We start from the raw sequence: 12,855 nt of genomic DNA on the forward strand, positions 1-12,855 counted from the left end.
GCCAGGAAAGAGAGAGAGACAGAGAAAGAGAGAAAGCCGGTCGGTTGCTTTGATTTGGCACGTCGGTGCTGCTAGGGCGAGGGAAGAGGAAGCCCCGACGCCGACCTACCGGGAATCGAGGAAAATGAGCTTCATATCCAGGCTGGCCCGGAACATGAACATATTGCTGTGCAGCTTGATCTCCGTCACGGCGCTGGGGGGCAGGGAATGGCCGACCGCCACCAGGCCGACGTTTTGGTAGCAGCCGTCGAAGGGAGACATGTCCAGGCTGTACTGGCGGATCTTCAGGTAGCCGCTGCAGTGAATGACCTGTTGGGGAGACACAGAGATCCGCTCAAGTCGAGAGGGCTGTTCGGGTTGCCCTTCGTGGTCAGCGATCTGCGAAACAGCTCGCGCGCAAACAGAAAACTCTCCGGGACGGAGACTGTCAAACAGTAAACCCGCGAAAGAGGGAGTGTGGGAGCCCCACTCGACACCACGGGTGTGCCTCAATGTAGTAAACGCGCAGAGGATCGCGCGGTTGGTCTCCCCTCCCCTCCTTTTCGGTCCCTGTTAATCGTCTGGTTGGGACTACAGCGCCAAGGGTTGATTTTGCGCGCCTGAAGGGGCCACGGCGGCCAGGCAGGACTTTGTTTATCAGTTTACAACCGATGCTTCTCAGGGAAATAAGCTTGCACGCTCTCTTGTGTCTATTTGCAGGCCGCTTTTCTGGGTCCCCATTTAGTTGGTCGTAAGGAGCGTGCCAGCCTCCGAATGATCTTTTCTTTCTTCTTCTGGATCAACGCGCTACTCCCTCTCAGTCATCCGAATGAAACTAGGTGACGTTCACCTGCCACTCATCTTCCTCTGTGATCAAGTGGGGTGCCTGCATCCTCCAACCAACCCGCAATTACGAGGCTTATTATCTACACCTATTGACTCTCAGCAGAACGTGAGAACAGTCTAAACTTAAATGTATTGCGTTTGAGGTCTGTGCAGGGCGATCCCCCCCCCCCCCTTTAATTGCCTCTGGCGAGAGGTCAATATTCATAGGATTGGGGTGCGCGCTTTCACGTATTTCCGAGGAAGTGAATTTGTTCACTGGGGCTCACTCCCAGATAAAGCCTTGGGCTGCAGTCCTATGCCCACTTACCTGGGTGTAAGCTCCATCAAACTCAGTGGGACTTAGTTCTGAGTAGACAGACGCACTGTTGACTCTCTCACCCAACTTGGTCGCGTGGTTTATTTGCGATGACAAAATCTATTACTACATCTCTCTGCGTGTGCCCGATATAGATCGGCTGGCAAAACACTTGGAATTACTGGAGAGTCAGTAGGACGGAGTCTCAGGGCGATTGCTTGGCAGCCTCCCTTTGAATTACGTGGGCTACCTTGCAGCCGGAGGGGCAGTTAGTTCTCAAGCCTCTCAAGAAAGGCGTCCTCGACAGAATTAGGCACAGTCCGGAAGCAAGTAAAATATCGGAAAACAGGCCTTTCCTCCTTCGGAAACTACGCAATTATTCACACAACTAAATTCCCCGCAGTCGAATATTATGCACGTGATTTAGTGCTCAACAGACTTGCCCCAAACTAAGTTAGCCCCGAAATTAAAGGAGTTTTCTTCCAGAAAACACAAGGCTCTTGGAAAACACTGCAATAGCAATCCTAACCATGCCTACTCAGAAGTAAATCCTATTGAATTGAGTGGGGGTTACTCTCAGGAGTTAATATTGCAGCTCAACAAGGTAAGCTGCTGCGTTATGACAGGCGGGCACTCTGAGGTCTCTTAAAGCGCCTCCCTAGGGGGTTAAACCACAGAGCCTAGGGCTTGCCGATCAGAAGGTCAGCGGTTCGAATCCCCACAACGGGGTGAGCTCCCGCTGCTCGGTCCCTGCTCCTGCCAACCTAGCAGTTCAAAGGCACCTCAAAGTGCAAGTAGATAAATAGGTACCGCTCTGGCGGGAAGATAAACAGCGTTTCTGTTCGCTGCTCTGGTTCACCAGAAGTGGCTTAGTCATGCTGGCCACATGACCCGGAAGCTGTACGCTGGCTTCCTCGGCCAATAAAGTGAGATGAGCACTGCAACCCCAGAGTTGGCCACGACTGGACCTCATGGTCAGGGGTCCCTTTACCTTTTAGGCATATCTACTTGGGGGAAAGCTCACTGGGATTTGTTCCTAGAAAGCCGTGTATATGATTGCAGACTTCAGCAAGCCAACACAAAAAAGCCTGTAGGAGAGCAGGGAGGAAGCGCCACCACTGATGTCACCGGAGGGGCGATGGCGTCATCTCCTAGGATGCTGTTGGCCAACACTCTGTCTGTAAAATAAGCTTTCTTCAGAGAGAAACCCATCCACTAAGCAGAGGAAGAGAGAGGTGACATCAGCATATGGGGCTAAAGGGTAAACTGGCACCCTTTTTGTTGGAAAATTCCAAAGCCCCTTTTTTGTGGTCAACCAAAACGTTAAGCCATCGTGAGCAAGCGGTGGAGTCCTCCTGAACTCTTCCTGAGGCTGAATTTTAAAAAGCTGGCATGGTAACTGAAGCCATAATGTCCTCATTGGTCAACTGGGGTATGGCTATGGGGAGTTATCATGAAGTGCGCCTGCACTTCAGAAGGTATCACTTTGCCACTGAAAGTATGTAAGGTAAAGGTAAAAGGTAAAGGACCCCTGCACAGTTAAGTCTAGTCAAAGGTGACTTTGGGTTGCAGCACTCATCTCGCTTTCAGGCCGAGGGAGCTGACGTTTGTCCACAGTCATCTTTCCGGGTCATGTAGCCAGCATGACTAAACCACTTCTAGTGATGGAAGTCAGAGCGCACCGAAACACCATTTACCTTCCTGCTGCAGTGGTACCTATTTATCTACTTGCACAGGCGTGCTTTCAAACTGCTAGGTTAGCAGGAGCTGGGGCAGAGCAACGGGAGCTCACCCCGTTGCCTGGATTCAAACCGCGACCTTCCTATCAGCAAGCCCAAGAGGCTCAGTGGTTTAGACCTGAAGCAAGCCAACAACCAGATCCTAAATATGTTTACTCTGAAATGCCTTCCACTGACAGCACTAGCCTGGACTTTGGCAACTTAGTTGGGAGTAAGTGCCATTGACCTCACTGGAGCTTAAAGGTAAAGCGACCCCTGACCATTAGGTCCAGTCGTGACCGACTCTGGGGTTGCGGCGCTCATCTCGCTTTATTGGCCGAGGGAGCCAGCGTACAGCTTCTGGGTCATGTGGCCAGCATGACTAAGCTGCTTCTGGCAAACCAGAGCAGCGCACGGAAACGCCATTTACCTTCCCACTGGAGCAGTACCAATTTATCTACTTGCACTTTGAGGTGCTTTTGAACTGCTAGGTTGGCAGGAGCAGGGACCGAGCAGTGGGAGCTCACCCTGTCGCGGGGATTCGAACCACCGACCTTCTGATCAGCAAGTCCTAGGCTCTGTGGTTTAACCCACAGTGCCACCCGCGTCCCTACAGCCCCCCAAAATCTCCAGGCCCAGAACACTTACAGTGAGAGCCTATGTGCATTTACTTGGAAGTAAATTCCAACCATTGACCTCCAAGGGACTTAGTCTATAGTAAGCTGGTCAGCATAACTACATAAGAAGGGCCTGCTGGATCAGGCCGGTGACCCACCTGGTCCAGCATCCAGTTCTCACTGTGGCCCCCTAGGTGCCTGTGGGAAACTTGCAAGCAGGGCCCGCGCACAAGAGCACTCTCCCCTTCCGCCGTTTCTAGCCTTATTTTCTCTATGCAGAGGATTTGCACAGACTTTAAGTCTTACCGAAAGCAATTACTGGGATTTTGAGGGTCTTACTCCCAAATATGCAGAGGATTGCTGGCTCACGGAATAATCCTATGCCTGTTTACCCAGAGGTGAGTCCCGCTGCGTGGGGCTTTCTCCCAAACAAGTACGCAAGGAATCTCAGCCTTCACTGGGATCAAGTCCCAGGGAAACGGGTGGGACTGGCTGCCAAGTAAATGCGCTTCAAATCGAGGTGGAAACATGCAGCGCTACACAGCTCCAACTGCTCCCGATTACTGTATTCCTATCAGTGAAGGTTTCAAAGCGCCCTTGTCTTTGTACTCAAGTCCGGGCGCAAACAGTTCTTCGCTCTGCCGCTAGTTGGCGCTCGTAAGCCCACCTACCTTGTAGCCTCCGCAAGTCAGCCCGGCGTTCCTCTTGGCCAAGACGCATTTCATCCTTAGGAAGAAGGAGCGCTCGATCTCGTACTCTAGTAAACAAGGGGGCACAATGCGCATGTCAGGGAAGAGGCTGCTCTCTGCCGCCGGCCACTGCCTTCCTTCCCACCCGCTGCTTTACTCGGTGAACTTTACCCTGAACGAAATGGGAATGGTACGGCTGGTGGGCGGTGAGGACGGCGGTCATCTCGTCGTGGTCGGCTGGGTGGATGTACTCGTAAATGCTGTTGCCTGTCAGCTCAACCTGCAAGAGGGAGTCATCGGGGGCAGGGGAAAGAAAACAATAGAATTGTAGAGTTGGAAGGAACCCAATGGGTCATTTAGTGTTCAACCCCCTGCTATATCTTTCTTTCCATCGATGACGACGCAACGTGTCCCCATTCTATGCCCAGGGTGATCTCAGCCACCTTCAGCCCCTTAAGCCACTCGACGGAATTGAGCCTCTTCTCTTTTCGGGTTCTGGTCTGGAATCTGAAGCACCCACGAAGGACGTCAATTCACACCATGAAAAGGAACAAAGCTCCTTCAAATTAGATGGACAGTTCAGGTTCAGTTGCAAAATGGCATCTGCACCAAGCAATTGGATACCTTAAACCAATAATGGGGTGGTCCTGTCCAGACGTTGTTGGACTCCAGTTCCCATCAGCCCCAACCAGCATGGCCATTGGACAGGGATGATGGGAGCTGGAGTTCAGCAACTCTTGGGCGGCCAAAGATTCCACATCCAGCCTTGGACCTAAGGCTGAGCACACCCCCACTGAAGGAAAACTTATTTCTGACTAAACATGCACAAGACTGGCAGCAGGTAATAGGCATGGTTGCCAATCTTCAGCAAGTTTGCTGTGCCTTTAAATGTGACTAGAAATTCAACAGGTGAAGCTTTGCCTGAGCTGTAAAGGGAAATATTGTTAATTGAATGTATATCCCTCTTTCTCTTGAAGGAGCCCAGGATGCAAGATGGGTCAACGCTTCACCTCCTTGTCATCACAGAATTCATCTTGCACAGGAGCTCAGCCAATCTTCTGGACAGAGATTTCTGGAATTGTACTATGGGCGTGCCAGCATAGCATTAGCATAGCATGGGGGGCCACAAGAGCAGTTGCCCCAGGCACAAAATTGTTAAGGATGTAAAATTTCAACACCCGGTGCTGCCTCAGTATAGTTGCATGCTTCTTCTGCTAGGCTCCACTGGCAACGGCTTCTCCATGTGAACCAGGAAGTGACTTCTCCAGACGACTGAACAACTCTTCTAATCTCTGTGGCTGCAAACTCCTGGACACTGTTAAACAGTTGAATGTGCATGCGTACTCCATCCATTTCCCTCCCACCCACCCCTCCTCATGGCCCTGGGTGCTGGCAACCCACACTATGCCACTGAGTGCCAGCATGTCCCAGGTCTATTCAATTAAACACTATGTGAGTGTTTAATGGAATGGACTTCCAGCACAACGGAAATGTTTGCTAAGCTCCAGTCCTGTTCATGTTCCTCTGCAGCAAAGTGCCACTGAACCCAGTGAGGCTTCCCAAAAAGTACATCACCCTGAGATCTGTAGATGAAGGGTGGTATACAAATTTAATTAATAAGTACATTTAGGATCAGGCTGTTAGGATTGCACTGAAGTCATCGTAAATGGAACTTGAAAGCACCACCCTGTGCATGTTTACTGAGAGGTACATCTTACTGAGTTTGAAAGGATGTGCTTAAAAACACTCCTCCAAATGAATGGGACTGACTAGTAAATGGGGCTAGGATTTGCACAAGCAAACAGGCTTGGCTTCACCTGCCTTGCTCGCCAAAAGCAGTGGAGGTGAAATGTTCAGGTCTTGCATGTGAGGTTCCTGGCCTTGAACGTTGCTCATCAAACTGGCTCCCCCTCCCTCTTTGCCTGGATCCTGTGCATGCCTGCACATTCATAGCATACCTGCGACAAACCCAAATGAACAGAGGCGGTTTCGGAGATGTACATGATCTTGCCGTCCGGAGCTACCACAAATATGAAACCGTCCAAAGTCTGCAAGGAAAGGGGCAGAAAAGAGCTGTGTGTCAAGTCTGGTTTATGAGATGTTGGTCCTCGCCAACCCTTCTTTGCTCTCTCCTCCAAGCCTTAACAAGTGAGGAGCAGCCTCGACTTTCAGGCTGCAATCCTTATACACACTTACCTGGGAGTAAGTACCACTGAACTCAGTGGGGCTTACCTGTGAATAGAAATGTATAGGATTGCACTGTCAGAGACAAAAATGGTTTGATAATGAGTGTGAAATACAAAAGACAGGCCTTCATTCAATTGCCATCACAGTTAAAAATCTGATCCTAAATCCACAATCATCCTTGTCCCCAGGGAATCCTTTTCCTGTATTTAGGCTGATGGGATTTGCATGGGGAGAAAGTGGACAAGGAGAAGAACCAAATTTCCTAGACTGTCTTTCTGACCCAACTGTGTAGACTGTATACCTTCCTTCTGATGTGATACTCTCAGAGTTGCTGACCTCACTTCCCACTTCCTCCTCCTCAGCGGCGTAGCGTGGGTTGTCAGCACCCGGGGCAAGGTAAGTAATTTGCGCCCCCTAACCCCTAACCTGCCGCCGCTGCCAGCTTCTTCTTGCTGCTGCCTGGGCTGGTCTGCTGTGGTTCTCTCCCGCGCTCAGCACTGCGCTGGGCGGCCGCTGCACTGTCCCTCCCCCAGATAGTCCCTCGCTCTCTCTCCGCACCGCACGCCTGGCACCCACCCCCTCCACAGTGGGCGGCGACCCAGCGGCTCGGATCGGATTCGCACAGCCAGCACTGCAGTGAGAGAGAGTGAGTGAGCCAGGTAGGGGCAGAGAGCTGCAAGTGCGAGCGCGCGCCCCCAGATGTTGCGCCCGGTGCGGCCGGCCCCCCCTGCACCCCCCACGCTACGCCACTGCTCCTCCTTCTTGGTCCCACCTTGGGAGGAGGAGACACCTTTAGTTTCTCTCTCTCTCTCTCCCCTAAAGGGGTCTCTCATCTCCAAGCTCTCTTTCAGAGAATCTCCCATTAACCAACAGTTGACAGGACTCTTTGGGGAATATATAGCAGTAGATATCTGACTTCAGCTTGTAGTGTAGATATAAACTCACTCCCTTTTTCAGAACCCTCAGCGGAATTGAAACTATCCCACTGATTTTAAATGGAGTCAGAATCAGTACCGGTGCTTATCTCAGTCGTGCATTGATTCAAACGTTGCTGACGTTGCCCTTACCCGTATTACTATTCTGGACGACATGGTTTTGAATTATAATGATCATTAACAACATAATGATCATTAACAACCTTCCAGTATCTCCGGAGATCATATGAGACAGATTATTTGCCTTGCCCCTTTAAACCACGATTGTCTTCTCGGAGAGTGTCCAGAATCCCAGGCGGAAGGGCCTTTTCTGTCACCAGCTCCCTGGCACTATTAAGCTGGCAACGACAGGGGGCGAAATGTGACCCCCGCCCTCCAGCAAATCCTGAAACAGACTTGCCATAGGCCCACCACTGAAGTCAACGCGACGTGTCCCCTTATTTATCAGGGAGAGAAAGAAAGGACATTTTACATGGATGGGGCCCGACAGATCTGCAGGTCGCTCCCCAGGGGACCGTTTCGATCGCCTGCAAACCTTGAGTCTGGTTCAGCAACTCGTAGGAAAGAGCATCAAGCCCGTGTTTGTCTTCTATCACGAGCCTTCTATAGCCTTTCTTCCCAGTCTGCCGCTATCTCGATTGGGCTCGGGCTCTCCCTACAAAACCTTAAGGAGCTGCATTCCGGACTAGTACCTGCAAAAGGTGAGATCCCAGCTCGCGCCCAACGTTGTCCAGAGGGCTGGTTCGACTCGCGTGTCCCCAGGCTTCTCCAAGTCCTGTGGAGACATCGCAGCGTTATTCGAGATCTTCGGATGAAGGGCGGTATACAAATTTATAAAATAATAGTAATAATAAAAGAGAGGCGGGGCACCAGGGTCCTAATGCCTGATCTGGCAATGAGCGGTATATATTAATTAAACAAGAATAATTATTCTGTGGTTTCTACCTGACAGTACAAGGGGAGATGGGGAGGGGTCACGAATAATGAAACTATAAAGATCTCCCCCCCCCCTCTACTTTACAGCTCAGTTGCGCTTTCATTGACTGGACTTCAGACGTTCCAACCAGAAACCACTTTCTTGAATGATAATTCGATTGAAATAAATGCGGGTTTATGTTTTTCTGGATTAAATAGAACAACCTCTGCTCTGACTCGTGGCCTAGAATGCTTTTGCTTCTCGAATCATTGAAATCCTACCAACTGGCTCTCTGGAAAAAAATCTTCCCATATTCACACATCCGTTTCACACACAACGAACCAATTTCTGGTACCCAGAAACTAGTTTTTCTGCCAGAAATGTGGGGAACAACTAAACCCATTCCCTTTGGAGGGCCCTGGAAAGAGAGAAATGCCGTGGAAACGAACATAACGCGGGTGCTCAGCTTAGCCACAACTATTCTGTTCAATGTTTAAAAAACATCAAACTGGGTGTGAACAAGCAGCCAGCTCCTGTAAACACACAAACCGTCGTGTGGCCATTCAGCTCTCCGAATAAAATAAAAGAATAAAAGCAAAAGCGGTAATTATAGTTAATAACTTCGTCGCGTCTTTTTTGCAGATTTCAAATGGAGAAAATTTTATTTGGGAGGCGAAGGGCTGCTCCCCAGCCACGAAGGAAGCCTTGAAATTTCCCCTCTTCTCTGGGCTTTAGTCGTGTCTCTGGAAGGAACGTTATTCGGAGGGAAAGTCATGGGATCGACTTACAAATCCCAATTAAAACCGTGGGGCTGCATGACGTCTAAGAGCGTCTCCTCGTGAATTAATTCCACCACCTCCACCCCACTTTTCCTACCCCCAATGGTCTCTTCCAGTCCCCCTGTGTCGGGAACTGTTCCCTCTAGTGGGAAGGAGACCGGCTTCCGACTCAAGCGGCGGTAGAACCAGGCAGATGATCCGAAAAGCCTCCTGGAACAACGCTTAAACATCGCCCGCGTGTAGGAAAGGACATGAATGTGTGTGTGAAATCGCGGTGTTTTTTCTTTGTCTGCAAAGCCCTTGTTTCTGGCATTCCTCATTATCTCCCCTCCCTCCACCTTGTTGTCTTTTTCTGACAATACTTCTGAAACGCCTACAGCTCCCGGTTTAAATTGAAACCATTGGATTGGACCCGCGGTGCCAAGAACAGTTTATGCCAAACCAACTAGTGGTCACAATCATCAACAACCGCAAGCAGAACCTGTGCGCTGTGGATCCGGGGTGCTTTGCTAAACTAAGACACACCTGAGCTCGAAGTGCCACTGGAATTACTGAGAGATGCGGGTATCAAAGGGGGGAGGGGAGGGGTCCAAGGGCGTGGTGGCTCAGCTGGGTTGTGGATCGCATACAACCCCGGACACGCCTCCTCTGCTGCTCATTCAGATTCTCTCGCGCCTGGATTCCAACGCACGTTTCCTTGCAAGTGCCCTCGATGCCGCCTCATCCCATTACACCCCCTAAGTGGGCTTAGAATGGAAAGCAAGCGGCCCAAGAGCCGCCTCTTGTTGTCGATGCAGCTAAATCCCGCTAACGATCGCGCCCGCGCTTCGCAAACACCGGGCCTTCTTCGCGCAAGCCTTCGCCCTTCCCCTTTCTTCGCCTCCCCCCTCCGGCCCACTCTTCTGCCAGAGAGCCTCCCACGCGTTTCCAGGGACTCACTCGCGTTCACAAGCACGTGAAAACTCGTGAAAGCGACCGAGCCTGAGGAAACGCGAGGGCATAAGCTGAGCTAGCTAACAATTGTGGCAGGCGCTCACATAAGATGGCAATTTATACGTTCAGTGCTTTAGCAGTGGTGCTGTAAAACACTGGAGAGGATCCGCTCCGGACTCAGACCTGTCTACAACTCGGTTAAACCAAAGAGCGCTTGAATCTAAGCCGATTGGCGGCACATTCAGAGCAATTCCTCTGTGAAGATTACTCCCAGGTAGACGTGCACAGCACAACCCTATCCACGTTGACTCCTGAGTCAGTCCCACTGTATCCAAATGGGACTCAATTCCCAGGAAAGTGTGCGTTGGATTTACGCCTTAGATCTATAATTTACACGCCCGTGATTTACACATGCACATATACACACGTCAGCGGACCATACATCCAGATGTTCAAGGTCAGCGGGGTAAGCCGCCTAAAAACCTGAGCCGTGAAAATCAAGTCGTTTGGCCTTTATAGGTTCTTTTTGCTTTCACTCTCTCTCTCTCTCACTCTCTCACACACACGGTCCCCCAACTGGGATCAGTCAGCTCTTGTCATGTTTACTCAAAAGCAAGCCCAATCGAATTAAATGGAATTGACTCCCAAGTAAGTGGGATACAGCCGAAGTCCCTAGAGCCCAGCGATTATTCAAAGCTAAGCCCGAGGGCAATCGAAGTCGTATTTCACTTTGCCAAAAAGACCGAGGACGGTGCCAACGAAGGGGAAAGCGGACCTGGAGCCACCCCGTTCAGATTTTCCCGGAATCCACTCGGCCTCCTCGCCGGCCTAGCCTTGGACTCGCCAAATGGAACAGGACAGGCGAGTCCTCGCAGGAGTTCACCTGTAGCATATATAGGCTGCCTCTTCTATTCTAATAGCAACCATGACATGAAACTTCTAGCCACAGGAGCCAGACCCTAGGAATTTAGGTCCCTTCGCCCCCTCCCCCAATAAAATATTTGAGGGGGCAGGCTCCTCCCGCAAGTTGATGGGCAGTGCCATTCACCTAGTGTGCGTGTGCCGCGTCTTGTGACTACGTGGGGCGGGGCTTACCTCCCCCTCCCCCCAATATTTTATTCAGGTTGGCACCTCTGTTTCTAGCACAGGTCTTTCCAGCTCTATATGGTCCATAAGGACCGGCATCGACTGCCTACATCTTGACAGCAGTGTTTCCAGCGGTTCCTTTTGGAACCGTTCTGTTATAGTATTGTGATGGTTTTATTTGGTTTTAACATTGTGTTTTCTCTTGCTGTACCCAGCCCTGGGACCTCCAGGTGACGGGCAGGTAAGAAATGGTACCAATAAATAAAACCTGAAGCTTCCAGAGTGTGAACCCGGATTCTTCATCAGACTTTCCGGCGGAAGTCCGGGGCCCCACAGAGCGAGATGAGCAGGAGGATTCCCAAAACTGAGCCTGGTTGGCTCACCACATTTGATATGAGCAAAGCTGGAACTATTATGAAGTAAATCTTTAGGGGGGAGCATTAATTCCAGAGTCTAAAACGACCTAACTGAACTTTCTGCATGCTAATTGCGTCCTCCGATTCCTCTAATAGTGAACGCGCACAGGGGCATCGGACCCTCTGCGCAGGTCTTCTTGAATTCCGTAATTCCGTACGTGTCCAGCTCTTCTGTCTCCCGACTTCATGTCTGTTGGGACACGCCTAATGGCTGGGGATCTCGCGCAGGTGGCCCAGGTGCGCAAGAAGGCTGGGCGCCTGAACCTTTCGTAGTGGCTCAGAAGCGGAAAGGCTAGCAGGTGCGTGATTTACCAAGCCCTCCCGCTCTTGTCTTCTGCACAACTTTTAAATGTCTAGGAGCCGGGCGCTACACACACACACGCCCGCTTTGCCAACACCAAATATTGGGAGGGCGAGATCCTAGCGGATTTCAGAGAACACTCCTTCCTAAATCCCACCTGGCCGCCCACACGTGGGAATCGTTCTTGGGGGAGTGGGAGCGACGACGGAAGTGGCTGTCAGGGAAGGCTCCAAGCTGATCCTTGCTCGGAAGTAAAGTTCAGCGTGGCTCAAGGAAGCTTCCTGAATCCCGGGGCGCCTAGAGTTACTGGATTGATGCGCATTTGGAAATGCCTGTTCTTGGATTCAGTGGCACTCCCTCCTGAGGGTTTCAGCCTGGAAGTCCAAATCCGTGCGTGTTTGCTTCCTTTAGAAGGGAGCCCCTGTAGCTCAAGTCCCCTGTGTGCCTAAGTTGTTGGTTGGTTAAAAAAAAAAAGGCTCGTCCGTCGAGGTTTGACTTTCTATGAAGGAGCCTCGAGAGTTTATGCGCTCCCTCAGCGCCACGATTAAACGAAAGGGCGTGGCTACCCAGCTACATTCAGATAGACGTAGCTGCCTGCTTAAATGAGTATTGGATCGTGGTAACAACCAACTCCTGTAGGGTTCTTTTCTCTTCTTCGGGAAACTGAAAGTACTGAAGCCTGAGTGGCCGAGGGAAGCGGGAAGGTCTCAGACATTCACGGGTTCCTTTCGTTTTGATGTGTTTGTTAGCGGAATTAAGAAGAAAGACGTAAAGACGTGGGTTTTTTGGGGGGAGGGGAGCTGCCTGGATGTGCAGATCTACATAAACGTATTAAGGAGGTCTGGATTTAAACAAGCAACGAGAGTAACGCTGTCTGTGGGCATACACACAGACACACCTGTCGACTCACGAGACCCTCTCTGGGCGATCCAGACGTTCCCATTCGAATCTCTGCGCTTTTCCCAGTTCCTGATTAATCCGAATGCAAAAGGGGGGAGGAGAGAGGGGGGCCTCCTATTTCTCTTAGGCTACTAAAAGTGGAGCAGCAGATCCTGCCCCGGCGGGTTAATGAATAGTCTGCCTGCATTACAGATTAACTTTTGGGCAGAATCCGCAATTCTATTCTCTCCCGCCTCCCCGCCCTGCTCTGCAGCTCTT

At 50.9% G+C, this 12,855-nt stretch overlaps 1 protein-coding gene across 2 annotated transcripts in view; it reads right to left on the reverse strand.

The window, feature by feature from the left end:
• The window catches only part of SIM1 (SIM bHLH transcription factor 1), a 59,912-nt gene that overhangs the window by 28,080 nt on the left and 18,977 nt on the right, over positions 1–12,855 (reverse strand). For both annotated transcript variants that reach the window (XM_080999961.1, XM_080999962.1), the window contains 5 exons: positions 7,959–8,041; positions 6,103–6,192; positions 4,316–4,424; positions 4,127–4,212; positions 110–309 (listed from right to left, as the gene is read on the reverse strand). In XM_080999961.1, coding sequence (XP_080856087.1) covers positions 110–309; positions 4,127–4,212; positions 4,316–4,424; positions 6,103–6,192; positions 7,959–8,041 — 568 coding nt within the window. The remainder of the gene's footprint in view (positions 1–109; positions 310–4,126; positions 4,213–4,315; positions 4,425–6,102; positions 6,193–7,958; positions 8,042–12,855) is intronic.

Source organism: Podarcis pityusensis (assembly GCF_964106645.2).
Source record: "Podarcis pityusensis genome assembly, chromosome: 3".
NCBI classification, from domain to species: domain Eukaryota; kingdom Metazoa; phylum Chordata; class Lepidosauria; order Squamata; family Lacertidae; genus Podarcis; species Podarcis pityusensis.